The sequence below is a fragment of the Odontesthes bonariensis genome, chromosome 12, assembly GCF_027942865.1.
Source record: "Odontesthes bonariensis isolate fOdoBon6 chromosome 12, fOdoBon6.hap1, whole genome shotgun sequence".
Taxonomy (NCBI): Eukaryota; Metazoa; Chordata; class Actinopteri; order Atheriniformes; family Atherinopsidae; genus Odontesthes; species Odontesthes bonariensis.
The window spans coordinates 16,134,837-16,149,629 of NC_134517.1; the positions used below are offsets into that span (position 1 = coordinate 16,134,837).

The following is a 14,793-nucleotide window of genomic DNA, read 5'->3' on the forward strand; positions in this document are numbered from 1 at the left end:
GAGCCTTCCTTAATTAGGTTCATTTAATTCAATCAAACAAAACAGCTTTAAATGTAGTTGTTATTATTCACATTTCCCATCTATTATCATCAAACACATAACTTGGCCTATGAAGCTGATTCTCTACACTGTATATCCCTCATATGGAAATATATACTATTTGTTATATTATTACCCCTTACTGAATTTCAAAGTAATTTTTTTTGTAAGATTTTCATTTCATTGTTATTGTGACTCTGATTATTGACGTATTTGCCGTCGAATGTCTGCTTAAAACCTTACCTACTCCTGTATTTGAGTTTCAGCGGAGCTTGTGTGTGTGTGTGTTTGCGCGCGTGTGTGTGCGTTTCTGTGTGTCTCTCCGTGTGTGCGTGCGCGCGCAGCCAGTGCCGTGCGCTGGAGGCTTATGGTAATTGCGGTCTCCCGACTGGCCTTCTGGGTAGAGTCTGCGCGAGTGGGAGTGGAGCGAGTCGCTCGGTCTCGGCAGCGTTCATACATTCTGTGCGGCACTCCCCGTACAGCTCCGTGCGTCCTCGGTGCGAACCGAGGGGCTCCGACCGGGCTGTTTCTCTACGATTCTGGAAAGAGTAAAAAAGCGGAAGGAAAAAGCGAAGCGGAATAACCTTCAGCGAACCCTCCGACACACGGACTCCGCCGTTGCAGAGGACATGGAGTGACGGAGAGCGGGAGAAAGGGGCTTTTTCCGAGGACGGCGTGCTCCGTTGAAACCCAACATGGCGCTGCTGCGAGGTACGGCCAAGCTGAATTAATTTCTCCGCGAATCCGCCGACCTCGCCACCTGTATCCTTCTGAGGGCCCGGGTCGATCTGCGCAGAGCTTTCTGACTTACAGGACCTTGAAGGATTTTTCTTTTGTGGATTTCTCCGTGTCCTGACGTGTGTGTTTTTTGTTGTTTTTTTTTTCTTCCGCGGCGCAAGATTTTTTTTTTTTTTTTTGGTTGCTCTCTGGAAACCCAAGTGACATTTTTTTTCAGCTTCAAAAAGTCCGCTTTGAATAAAAGATACGGACGAGAGTTGTCCGTAGACAATAAAATCGAGCCATCGTGGTTCATGTATAAGATTTCTGTCGTTTCGTGACAAGTGGATAACCTGTTAGACACTTTTAGTCGTCTTTTTCTTTTTCTTTTTTTTTTCTTTGGTCGGGATCGTCTGTCTCCAGCAGACGGGACCGTAACCGGGGCCAGACATACGCAGCCGATCGCTGCCCTCCGAGTTAACTTGACAAAAACAGGAAAAAGGCGTGAGTCGGACCACGGCTGGAACTTGCACCAATTACCCAGGTGAGGCAATCAATGACATATGAGAACGTTTTTTCCATCAACATGTGTGATGTGCAATGTGAAATCCCCTGCCCGAGGACAGAAAACGTGCTGCGCTGTGTGCTCTTTAATGGCACCTCCTGTAACGGCCAAGATGTTTTAAATGATCCAGTGCTTTCACGTGACGTGTTTCTTAAAAATCAAAAACAGCCTTCTTGTGAGATGGAGTCCGATCCCGATAGTCCCGATGTGCTGCGCAGAGACTGGGAGAGGATCGGTCACTTCTAAGAATAGCGCATAGGGTGGTCTTTGTGCGTTTCGGCGGGGCAGTGGCATGTGGTTGATAAATAACACACACGCGCGCGCGCGCGCGCACACACACAATGATCCCAGCGCGAGTTTGGTCTTTTAACAACTGTTCTGTCAACCGGACGGAGGTGAGAAGGACGTCCTGGAGATTAGCGAACTTGAAAGTGGCGCCGTCCTCGGCGGTGACTGTTGAGGCTTTTCGCACCCCGTTGTGTGACGGAGAGAGTGAGCGCTTGTGGGGCGAGGGATGGAGAGTGTGTATGCACGCGTGTGCGTGCGCGCACACGGAGCTTCTGCGCTAAACAAGGTTACGGAATCGAGCCTCGCCCTACCAAAGGCGAGCGAGCGGTGCTGTTGACACACAGCTCTGCTCAGCTCAGTTCAGTTCAGTTGGAGGGCATCCCCGCGATGTGTGCGTGCTGCTGTGACAGCTGAGTGTGTGCGCGTGGGGGTGGGGAGTGGAGGGGGCTTTGTTTGTACAGAGTGGACGTTGATCAGTCGTCTCATGGGTCCCAGAGGTGGTGTTGGGGAAAGGTGCGGGGGGTTAGGGGAAGAGACTGGACGCGGGACTGCACCGCTCACCTTCCTGTCTAGTTGATGGAAACCGCTTTGGCTTTGTGCCATCTCTCTCTCTGCCTGTCTCTCTCATCACGTCTTGCAGATGTTCTCGGATATGACTTCCACTACAGCGTGTTGTTCCTCTCTCACTCACTCGCACGCACGCAGTCTTACTGTGCGACTCGTTGCTTTCCAGATGAATATTCGTTGCGCACGGAGGATCAGTGTGGGGCCAGTTAGCGAGTGTGTCACCTCTGACACTTTCATATCATCGACACTGCCCACTCTAATCAACATTCTCTTCTTATTTTCCCAACGATTTCCCTCATAGTTTTACGGGCTTTGCCTCAGCCGCTTTTCTTTCTTTTTCATTGGCATCTTTTAAATATTTATTCCCCCTCCCTCATACACCTCTGTGGGTGACAGCAGTCAGCGTGAACCACAATTTTATAAAGTTGCTGCCTAATTGAAATGTGTACTGTAAGGCGTGTTGGATGTGGTCCAGACGGTATTATAACAGTTCTTTAAAGCTCCTCTGCGGGCTACAAAGACCAGCAAAGCAGCCGTTAGCACTACTTGATATTGTATTTTTTTTTTATTAAAGTTGATAGGAACCGGTTCTAAAACGCAGAGAACGACTCCTTTCCGGGGAATGTTCCCTCTCGTCCTGCCTGTCCTGGAGCCACACGGGCACTAATTAGGGGGACGCTCTCTCCCGGGACGATCGATGCGCCTCATATTGGCTGGCCCCAGCTCGTTGACGCGCTTAGCGATGGAAGCAGCGCCTAAAAAGACCACTTCGGTCCCAGCAGCCAATCCGCGCTGGGTAGACTGTGCGAGATCGCTCATAACGCAAACGTCTGCACGGCTGACTGCGCGAACAGATTGGGGTAACAGGACGTCGCGTTGGGGGCGTTTCGAAGAAACGGGGCAGGGGATTACCTGGTCTGTGTGTGTGTGTGTTGGGATGGGGGGGCTACTTTATGGGGGCTTTGATGCAGAATGAAAGCTTTGTTGTGTTTGGATTAAACGGCGCTCTTAATTGGCGCAGCGAGGTGAAGGACACCTGCAGTTCGATTTTTTTCTTTTTAGTTTTTAAACGCACAAAGGGGGAAAAAAACAAAACGTTTGGAGATGTGGAAATCTGGACTGTTTGGATGTGCGATAAGAGCATGTAGTTATTTACTATAAATAGCTTGTTTTTGTGCTGCAGTGGCGCTCTGCTTCCTTGGCTTTAATTTGGATGCAAATGACAGGTTACAGAGACTCGCTGTTCCGTTTCAAGTACGTAACGTTATGACCTCTGGTGCGAGTGTTTTTTCTGTGCCACTTTGGTGGGTTTTAAATGTAACATTAAGTGTGTGTGTGTGGAGTAATATCTCTTCCCTACCTTGAAACTTCTATTTGAGCAAACCACAAACTTTGATGGCTGCTGATCCTTCAGTAATGGACCAAGTAGACTAAGAAAAATACTTCCCATTTTGTGTGGGCCGAGTTTATTTTTAGTGCACCCCTGTTTTGCGCATCATTTTTCCACCGTGCGCTGTGAAGTCGGCGTGAGACTGATCTGTTTTCCAGGTGTTGGAGCACATAAGGGGAGAGCTGCTTGCCATGCTACCTTTTTTTTTCTTCTCTCTTCTTTTTCTCTCTCTCCCCTCTCACACGAGAGAACTTAGCATTTCTTTCACCCGCGGTGTTTAATTGCCCGGGCCTATTAGTAGTCAAAATGAGGTGTGAAGGTTCTCATTTTCTTTTTTTGCGAAATAAAGAAAACAGTGCCACGAATCAACTGTCCAAGTTACGTGGTGTGGATTCGTGATAAACGTTCCGCAATTTCCGTTGTGTGAATTAATGTCTGAATCATTACACACCCGAGAGACCACGCTTTAAAGCGGTCTACAGTAGTTAAGGTTACTTGCAAGTTGATGGACACACGCACACACACACACGCGCACAAAAATAATTAAATAAATAACCCGAAGGCGGCACCAGCTCCGGGCCTGCAGGGGCTCATTGTCACGCTGAGTGATGTGTGACAGTGGTTGTGTCAGTGTGAGGCTTCGTGGGGCGGATACGGGACCTGCTGCGTTGAAGAAAAAAAAAGGGGACAACCACACCGCCTCCATTTTAAACCCATTAGCCTCTTGCTTGTCTCTATTTTCTAATCTGGAATCAATAGGGAACACGCGGGGAATATTACGCACAGAGAGAGTATGTCAATACAATCACGGGGCCACTTTTGCTCATCAAACCTAATGTGTTTGGAAGGGAAATGGACGAGGAAATGGGTATAATTCGTGAAAAGAAATGCCGGTGCTGTGTTTTGTATCCAGACAAGAGGCACCGAGAGCTGTTTTTATTGTTGTATTGTTGTCGCGCTAGCTTTTTTTTTTCCTTTTTTTTTTTTTTTTTTTTTCCTTTTTCTTGCCTGGATATAAAACAACAGTCTTCATTGCTGCCGGCGCTGCGCTCGCTGCCGAGGCGACATGCATGTGAACAAAAGCTGAGGCACGACACAGAGCCGCGGAGAGATCGGTTTTCCAGGCGCTGCGCAGCTCCCGGAGGAGACGTCACGGTTTGATTGAAGCTATGCTCCGTGCTGGCCTCACGGGAGTTTGCGATGAAACGGGAGAGCCCCCCTCCCTTCTCTCCCCCTCCCTTTCTCTCTCTTTTTCTCTCTCTTTCCTTTCAGCGCTCTACAAAGCTTTTTGTTTCGACGAGGTCTGGAGCGCACGGGTCACTACCCCGCAGAGACGTGTCGGCCCCCGGTACGGTGTCACCCGGGCGCAGGGACGAGCGGGGACGCGGCCACATCGCTTTATTCTCCACCCCTACAGCCGTCTGACATATTAAAACTGATGTTTCCGCAGCCGATTACCCTCAGATGTTTAAGTCGTGTTCCTAGACATAAGCTCTCCAACTGTTCAAAGCGTTAGAAGTCACCAAAAGCAACATCTGGACGGATTCGCTTATAAAAGCCAGACGCAGTTACTTGATTTGAATACAGGGATCTATAAATAAGATCTAAATCTCACCAAGATTGCATTCAGCTCACTGACCTCGTTGTGGCCTATCGGAAGATTGATTTGGCAGCAGAGGACTGATGACACACCTCTCCTCCCTCCTCTGCGTCTGTGCAGGCACGGTCTTGATCGGGCCTCCTCGTTTGCTTTTAGGCGTCGGTGCCTCGGGCATCTCTGACGAAATCCCACAGACTCTTGGCAGCGCAGAAGGGTAACAGAAGTTTATTACACCACTTGCCTTCAAAGCTGGAATGTGTTATCTGCTGTTTGGATGGAGCTCGGGTTAGCTAAGCTTTTTGACATGGAGTTGGAGGGTTTTAAACCGCCAAGTCAATGTGAACGAGCCTTTCTTTTGGTGTGCTCATATTGGTCAGAAGTGTGTAAAACGTGGCAGTAGGCTAACCGAGCCTCCTTGATCCAGCCGCCCTGCTTGTAAAAGTGCGCGGATGGTCTGCTTATCGTTATGAGATGGTTCGGGCCTTCAACGTCACGAGTTTTTTAGTCCGGGACGTCCAACACGAGAGCGAAGTCAGCATTATAGAAACAAAAAGGCCAAGAAAGCTCCTTTAGACTCGTGCATGCGCATCTCTATTACAATCGAGTCCTTTGGTGACATAAAGGGCCATTTAGTCCTCATTTGGCCCGGGATGAATAGAGCCAGTTCAGCGGCCGCCGCCCGGGCCCCAGTGACAGAGGGAGGGTGGGGTGTTGGGGGGGGGGGGGGGGGTGGTGCTCACAATGTCACCGTTGTTGACGGCCGTGCTGCTGCTTAGGGAGGCGGAGGGGGGATTGAACCGTACACCGACTTGCATGCGGCTGTGTAGCGGCCCGGGAGGACGCAGGGGCCCCTTGTTTACAACTCGGCCGCTAATAATGTGACAGCTGAAGGGCCGCCGCCATCTCCTTCCAGCTCTGCGCTCCCGCAGCAGCAGCAGTAGCAGCACTCTCCCTCCCCGATCCCTCCGTTAAATCTGAAACTACAGTGAGAAACGACGTGTCAACTTTTCACAGGGTCTTCATCGCGACGATCAATTGGACCATTTGGCACGCGTCAGCCTGATGATCAATAACAATTAAAATTGCGCTGGCGTTCTCTTCCTCGCCTTTTCTCATTACGACGCTGGGTGTTGAGGCCGGCGAACGCGTGCCCCGAGACGGAACAGTTTGCAGCCGGGCTGCCCTTTTTGGTCCACGCTCCTCGCTTATTCCTGCCAGATTTGTTCCCACTGATTCCTTGTTTTGCTCACCTGCGTGTTCAGAATTCCTCTCGCTCTGGGCGCACACGCCGGTTAAGTGTATGTGGTTTGTGTGTGCGCGCGCGTGCGCCCGCATTTAATCCGTGTTTATCCTCACCCCACCCCCGTCGCTGCGGAGATTATCCTGCGTCACACTGCATTTTTTTCCCCTTCAGGGCTGATCGGAGCTCTGCGCTTCAGAGAGCTTGGCCCTGGCAAAGCTCCAGGGACAAAGAGCGCGAGGGCGCCTTCAGCCGACGCACGGTTAGACCTACATTCCCCGCTATGCAGCTACTCCGGGGAACGTGAAAACGGGACAGTACAAAGATCAGATCACAAAGAAGGTGCTTGTTTGCATATATTTACATTTTCACCTCGCGTTTGCCTCTCTTGGTCGTGAATCAACTTGTGAGGAGAGAAGAAAAGCTTCTGCTGGTGACATCGCACCACTTCTCTCACCAGCACGCGCGCTGTCGCACAGACGAGCCTGCATGTGGTGCTGCTCTGCACAGGGAATAGGGAGGCCTCGGCCGTGGAGGAGATGATGCGCGTTGCCGGTGTTTGTTTTCGTTCGCACACGGCGGGTCAAGGAGAGTTCAAGTCAGAAACGGGTAAAACGAAGGAAAGCGGGGGGGGGGGGGGGGGAGAAGACGGTCTAGTTTCCTCTGATTTGTTGTCATCACTTATGACAACACTTATCACTTGTTCCGGGTTATTCGTCGTCTTTAATGAGGACCAAGTGCAGAAATACAAACCCAGCTCCCCTACAAAAAAAGAACGGGGAGGGAGGGGTTTCTGTTTAATCATGCAAGTCGGAGCTGCGCTCAGCAGTCTCCTTTATAAACGCAGCACCGACCGCTGTGCTCCCCCCGTTGTTCCCCCTGCCTGCTGCTGCTGCCGCCGACCAGTGTGATGGATTGGACGGCCGTCGGGAGTTGTTTGTGGCACAAACTATTCTTAGCTGCGGGGAATGGGCGTCAGCACGCCGCCTTTTCCTCCTTTCCTATCCCCTGCCTGTCCTCCTCTCTCTCTCCTTCCCCTCATGGTGTGATATTAGATCCGGATTTGGTCCCAGATTCTACTCAGACACCAGACTTGTTGGCTTCTAGTTCAAGGCTGTTGGACATTTGACTCCCCACAGGCCCCGCATTTCATCTCTCCCATGGATTATTGATTGGAGTGTTAGATGAGCATTATTGCCTTAAGTATAGCCTACCTAAAAATCAGTCCACGCTAGCCCACTAAAAATGTCTCTATGTTCTATTTTAGTGCTTTTGCAATATTAACAGGCTCGTGGCTCGGGCTGTTTAGTGCTTTTTAAGAATATGGGAGTACTTAAGAGCCTGAAAAATAACAGAAATTTGAGTGGGCTAGCATGCAGACCATGCAGTTCGCCATTGACATTTGCCCTGTAGCCTCTCATCTTTGCTGGATGCTCTTCACTTGATGTGCGGACATCCAAACAACCCATGACTACCACACTGTGTAGTTTAAATGACGTCAAAAGCCACCAGAAAGTATTTCTGTTGCCGCTGAGTAGTCTGTTCCCTCGCTGTCTTTAATATATAGGCTATATAGGCCTATATATATATATATATATTTATCAACATAGAGCTATGCTTAGCCTATGCCAGAGTGAAATACGACCGTGTTGTCGGCTTTGGTTGAACAAAACAAAAGCCTTTAAACCATCGCCCTTGAGCCGGTGTCGGCGTATACTGCACGTGTGACGCTCCGCGCGAGACAGGAAACGGGAGAGATGAGATTTCTCAATAAGTCTTTGCGCTCGGGAGGTGGAAACACACACGTGGCACGCACGCTCGTTGCGCTTCAAACGAAGCGCGCGTGCACCTTTTCGGTTTCGTCAGATGCGGATGTAGTCGAAGCGGGACCGGCGGCGAGGAGCTGTGACTGGCGGGGGTGGATGGGCTGTTTTTTTGCGGGGGGCTGATTAATGTGCCCCGGGTCATGGCAATAAAAGTGGCGCGCGAGGCGTTTTCTCTGCGGTGATCGAGGAGCCGAGTTTCTCCTCTGCTCTCCGCGAAGCCTCGCTTTTTCTATTTAAAGCCTCTCTTACTCACCGTCTCCCACTTCATTCCTCCGCCGGCTCCTGTGACAGGGCTGCCTTGTGGAAACAGCCACACTAAAGAGTAATCAAGTCATCCCTCGAACTTGCGCATTTCCGTTTAATTCGAATCTAAGAGGGGCGATATCGTCACGTTTCTCCGTTATTGTTTGGATTGTGCCTCTTGAAACCAGGAAGACCACCTTAAGATGCCACTTGACCCAGTAAAGCCCATCGATGTTCAGGGATGTAGCTGTTTTTAACCGCAGCAGATTTATGAACACATTACCAGTTTTAAGTATATTATGGCTTGTTTTTTGTTTCCCCTTTAGAACGGCACCAAACTGATAGGAGCACTGGTTCAGCAGCAAATTGTGGAATTTGTCCTTTAACAAACTGTGGCCAGAATGAATGGTGTGTGTATGTGGAATGTGTGTTTTCTAAACATTCAGAAATTAAAGAATATTCCACGCAGACAGAGTGATCTCGATGGCTTTTTCACTAATGAACTTAAAAAAATAAATAAATAAATATTCACATGGTGTTTTTCTCAAACTATTTTTATTTATTTATCTTTTAATCTCAGTTCTTGGTTCGCTGTGAAACATTTCTTGTCTTCTTTTTCCTGGACTCTAGTTTGGAGTGTGTGCTCTGGTGTGAATATGTTGTTGATCTGTGGCTCTGTGTTGGCGGGTGGTAAATGGTCTCCCACCGAAGTGGTCTGTGATGCATAATCTTCCCTCGCTCGGCTGGCTGAGGCAGCCGAGAGAGCAGGTCAAAGAGGGCAAAGAAAAATCAGTGTGTGAGGAACGTGACTGAATAGACGCGGCCCCGCTGTGCTCGTCAAGCCCGCCGTGTGGGGATAAAGGGAGCAAGGGGGGTGGGAGGTGGATGAGGGCGTGTTGACAGATGAGAGGGGAGCCCACTTACACATTGTCACTTGATTGAAAGTTTTTTTTTTTTTTTTCCCTTTTTTTGGGGGGGGGGGGTGGGTAACCTTGCTTTTAAGTACGTGTAACCCTAAGTTATAATGTGTTGTTTCTTTAGAAACTTACAATTTTGTCCTGTCAAAATTTTTGTGGCAGTGTTATAGCAACATAGCTGTAGTGTCTGTGTGTGTGTTTGTGTGTGTGACAGAGCCAAGATACTGACTGCTAACTGTTTGCTCATCTCCACAGGGCAACATCTGTTCGTGATGTCGATGCTGAGGCACAAACTAATCTGGAACTGAGACAAGGAAACCACATCACACAAAACATGGCAAGTCACCAGGTTCATTCTAAATATCAATTGACGCAAGTCATTGTCATATTGGGGTGCTTTTGCATGCAATCTGAAACACAGCTGATCTCATAATCAATTTTAATCTATAATCAAATTCTTTTTTCTTTCTTTTTTTTTTTTAATTCTAAAAACGACTTTTTTTCATATCTTTTTAGGTGGATGCGAGGTTGACGCCCCTCGCGGCGATGGGGCTGGATCGAAGCACTCTGATGCATGACGGTCTTCGTCTACATAGTGGGGTTGTGTACCCGGGGATCAGAGCACTGTCGGCAGAGAAGAGCCGAGACGCACCTTCCCTCCCACTCACTTATAACAGGGATGGTCTCCCAGAACTAATTTACAAGCCCGATGGCCCTCTTGACAGTCGTAAGGTTGCAAATGGTTACTTGGGCCTCTACAAGGGCACCCATCCAAGTCTCCACAAGCCTGTGCTGGTTCCTGGAGCTGAGGCTCTAGGCTTGGAACGCAGAGTGGGGCCAGGAGAAAAAGCCTCAGAACTTGGCCTGGCTGGTGGTGGTGGTGGATACCTCCGAATGCCTTGGCTTAGCCCTTATCCCGAGGCGAGCATGTATCCTTTCATGGACACATCCAAGTACGCAGCTCTAAACATGTACAAAGCCTCCTTGCTCAGCCAGCCCAACCCCTATCTTCCTCAGCACCTGCCATACCCACCTCTGTGTTCAGCCCAGGGGGCCAGCGTCACCTCTGCTGCAGCTGTTTCTGCTGCTGAGAGGCTCTATTATATGCCCCCCTACCCTCCCTCCCCCATCTCCTCTGCCCTGGTGGCACCTCCCATGAGGATTCCCACAGTCACAGTTGCCCCCACGTCACTGGTACACTGCCAGGACAAGGGACTTGGTGTTGCGTCTCCGTTTGCACAGCAGCTTCATCCTCAGCACCATCAGGCTGTAATAGACAGAGAACGGTCCCCGAGCAGGAGCAGCAGACCAAGCAGGCCTCCCTCCAGGAAGGGCTCCAGCAACAACAATAACACCAGTAGTACCAGCACTAGTGGCACCAGTGTTGGGAATAATAACAGTGTACCTGCTGATTCCTCTCATATGTCTTCTCGCCTCCCCCAGCCTCCCCCTCCGCCTACTCTTCTTGACAAAGCACTGGATTTGCAAAGGCCAGTTGCCAGGATAGGACAACCATCCACCTCCTCCACATCTTCAATATCTGTGTCATCCTCATCTACGCAGTCCATTCCTCATCCTTTCTCTGTTAGCAGCATGGCATCTGAGCAGCCCTGTCCTGCCCGACCCAGCCCCCACAAGCCCAGGCCGAGGGATGGGGCCCCTGAGCACAGAAGTGTCGGGGCTGAGAAAGTACGCAGCAGGTCTCCTTCCAAAGTAAATTTTGAGAGGCCAGCTCCCCCACCCCAAGCAACCAAAGACTCAGCAGAGAAGCCACTGGATTTGTCTGGAAGAATGCTGGAGTTAGGACTGCCTGCCAATGGATTTCCAGTTAAGATGGACACTATCTCACCAGGTTCTCGTTATGGACATCCCCCTAGCCGGGAGTTACTAAAGGAAAATCTGTCCCTCTCTCCTTCCTCCCATCCTCATTCTGTTGTCAGCAGCACTTCTTCAAAGGTCTCAGAGAGGCCAGAAATGATCAGCACTTTACACTCCTCCTGGGTTGTACCAAGTCCATCTCCCTCCCACACTCAGCACACACTAGGCTTGCCGCCCTCTCCGAGGCCAATCGCAGATTTGGGCCTTTCACAAGCCAAAGGCTCCTCACCGTCTGTTATCAAAAACAAGGGTCTGGAGAGAGTTCACCCGCAGCAACGGAGCTCATCCTGTCCAAGGATGGGAGAACCTAATCATAATGTTCCTTCCACTCAACACTGTAGCCCCTCTCTGGTCAGTTCGAGGGCGCATTCTCCCAAACCGAACGGTGAGTGGGTCAAACATAGCCACAGTCAGTCAGAGAATCACAGAGAGGGAATGGAGAAGTCCTCGCAGACCACTAAGAGAGGTGAAACGGCTCAAGATGTGTCGTCCTACAAGAGGCCATGTTTAGAGAATGGTCACCTTTACCTTCCTCAAAGTGAAGCTTATCTGAACCACAGTTTGGCTTATGCCAACAGATATCTGCACTACCCCATCCCTGATGGCATGGCGCTACACTCTGTGCCAATTTCAGGGAAAGGCCCAGTCTATCCTCACCCAGTATTGCTAGGAAACAATAGCCTTTACCCAACCCACCTGGTGCCAAAACACCCTTTATCCTACCACAACCTCCCAGCTGGTCCAGGGGGGGAATACCTCACTTATAACTCACAGGAGATGGCCCATCCCTTGATGCAGACGCACTCTGACAACAAGCTGCCAGAGAGGGCAGATGCAGCATTGAAGCCTCGGGGACAGGAGAAATCGCGGGGAGCTGTGGAAGAATGCGGGAACCACAGAGATCACAACACGGGGAAAGACACAGGCGAAGGAAACCAAATGAAGTCAGACAGGGAAGCAGGAGTTCAAGGCCAGGGTGGCAGTCAAAACAAAAACTCGTCTTCATCCGCAGTATCCAGAGAAAAGATTGTCTGCATCGACCTTGTACATTCTGACACTGATATTGAGTCTACTCCGACAGTCCACAGACAACCCTCTGCTGAGGCTGGCACCAAGGTTAACCAAAATGAATGTCATAATAACAAAAATCTGACAAAGACTGACTATGAGCCAAAACACCAACACCATCCATATCCAATCCACTCTGGAGAGAACCTCAACCTAAAGCCCAACCACACTGACGGACAGTCAGAAAGTCTCTTTGGGAAAGCGAAGGTTCACCAGGATGCCGTCTGTCCTGTGGTGACATCGAGCACATCTCCAACATCTCCAGGGCAGGTGTCCCAAGGAGAGGAGAGCTCAGAGGAGCAGAGCCCCAGCCTGGACCCTGCAGAGCAAGACCAGAGCACCTTGCGGTGTGCCCGCACCTCTGGGGAGCGCAGCTCTGGTAAGGACAAAGCAGACCGGGACATCCGAGCTCCTCATCTGCATCACTGCGCTGGGTTGGTGAAGGAGCTGGAGCGGGAAAAAGTGTGCAAGACGGAGACTGAAAAGGAGGACAGTATTGTTGATCTTGGAGAGTCCCAAGGGGAAGGGGATGACGAAGAAGAAGATGAGGGTGGCCAGTCTTCATCCAAAAACTCTCGTAGATCCAGCCTGGCCAAAAGGATCGCTAACTCCTCAGGCTACGTTGGCGACCGCTTTAAATGTGTCACCACTGAGCTGTACGCTGACTCCAGCAAGCTGAGCCGTGAACAGAGAGCGCTGCAGGTAAGTGCCGGAACTTTTGTCGTGTGTCTTTACAGTAAATCAATTTGTTATTGGGCTCCAGAGAGGTCATTATGACCAATTTTGTTTGTTCACGTGCAGACATTTCAGACATACCTTGACGCATAACACATAAAACTACACAGGAATGAACCCACGTAGGCTGCTGTCTATTCCTTGCTGCAATATTCAGAACAATCCCTGCATGAAATTGGCATACTCTGCATTTACAACACAGTAGAAAATCATATAAGAGCCGCCATGCTACTGTCTTGGCCATAGATTTGGCCTCCTCTTTAGTTTCTCATTGTCTGGAGTTTAGACCTTCTTTCAGGTGTGGGCGGTTCAAAGGTTAAACATGACTGCCATCTCTGTGTGTTGATTAGTGAGCAGCCATTGTAAAGGTTGTTTCTGTGCGTGCGTGTTTGTGTGTCCGTACGTGCCTGTCCTTGTGTGACTGCCTTGGGGGCTAAAGCATGTGTTAGTGCTGACTGTGCTATACAGACGCATACAGTGGCGGCTTCAGAGCATGACTGTGACACCCTCACAGTTCACACTGCCTTTGGCTATGCTTAACCCCAAGGTTAGGGGCAGTGGAGGGCTTGTAGTGCACTTAACAACCAACAGCTGCCCTTTTTGGGGTTCCTCTAAGGCTTTCTGCATGCCCACACCCTCCAGTCACTATCCTCCCCCAACCCACCTCCCTCCCTCTGATGGCCAATGCTGCCCCTGCCTGTTTGCTGTCCAAGGTCATAATTCTCCCCATCCCATTGGCTAAAAGACCCTGTCTCATAACATGCATCACATGACCTCTATAAACACACAATTACAGCAATATCCCCATACACTTGGCTCTCATCCAGTGTCATTTATACACACAGATTGAATTACTCGTTTTGAACTGTTATCTCTTGGGTTCCTTACTTTCAATGCTCAGGAACACAAAGAAACTCTGATATATGAACTACTTGCTCTGAGGCAGATATCTTAATAGGTTGCACATGTCTGTCTATGTTGTGAATGCACTCTAGAAAATGTGGGTTTTGTCTGTGTCATGCTTGTCGATGCACAGCTGCAACAAAGCTATCAACACTGCATTTCTGATCATGTGAAAATGGGATGTGCAAAAAAAAAAAGAAATGAGAGGACTAAAACTGAATTAATGTTTTCAATTATTCTAAATGTTATGTTGATTTCCTGTTTTTTTTTTTTGTTTGTTTTTTTTTTTTTTGTTTTTTTTTGTTTGTTTTTTCTCAGATTTGCCACCCGTACAGTTCAGAAATGACTTTGTAGCTTTGATGCAGTGTTACTTGACCTGTTGAGTCACTTTAATTTAATTGTGTCATTTTGTGGGTTTGTGGCTGCCTATTGTGTGTAAAGAAACATGTGGAGAAACGTTAATCAATTTAAAAAGAAAGATGAAATGCTGGACAGATATATTGAGCCCCCCATTCTAATTGCTTAGATGGAAGTCATATCACGAGAGGGGAGTAATATAAGCCAACCTGCAGCTAACTGGGAGGTCAGTTCTTTACATTTCTTATCACATCTGCCTCTGATGGGCTCTGTCTCCTTTTGTATCGCTGCACACTCCTTTCCCCACTCCCTTCTTTCCTCTTCTTCTCTCCTCTCTCTGCCTCAGGGCTTAGATGTATATGTTTCTTAGCCATGTTTATGTTTCAGGAAAGGGAGATGCCAGGACTTAAGCCCCAGAGCGCATGGACTCACAGTGGCTGCAGTTGTCTAACCTGTGTCT

At 49.3% G+C, this 14,793-nt stretch overlaps 1 protein-coding gene across 3 annotated transcripts in view; it reads left to right on the forward strand.

Moving 5' to 3' along the window:
* The first annotated feature begins 452 nt into the window (after positions 1–452).
* bcor (BCL6 corepressor) overlaps positions 453–14,793 on the forward strand; it is a 30,638-nt gene continuing 16,297 nt past the window's right edge. The window contains exons 1-4 of one of the 3 annotated variants that reach the window (XM_075479289.1): positions 453–1,300; positions 9,648–9,729; positions 9,909–13,040; positions 14,503–14,559. In XM_075479289.1, coding sequence (XP_075335404.1) covers positions 9,727–9,729; positions 9,909–13,040; positions 14,503–14,559 — 3,192 coding nt within the window. In that variant the 5' untranslated portion in view covers positions 453–1,300; positions 9,648–9,726. Of the gene's footprint in view, positions 1,301–6,593; positions 6,749–9,647; positions 9,730–9,908; positions 13,041–14,502; positions 14,560–14,793 lie in introns of those variants that run through there. The other 2 variants (XM_075479290.1, XM_075479291.1) reach the window with 2 other exon arrangements.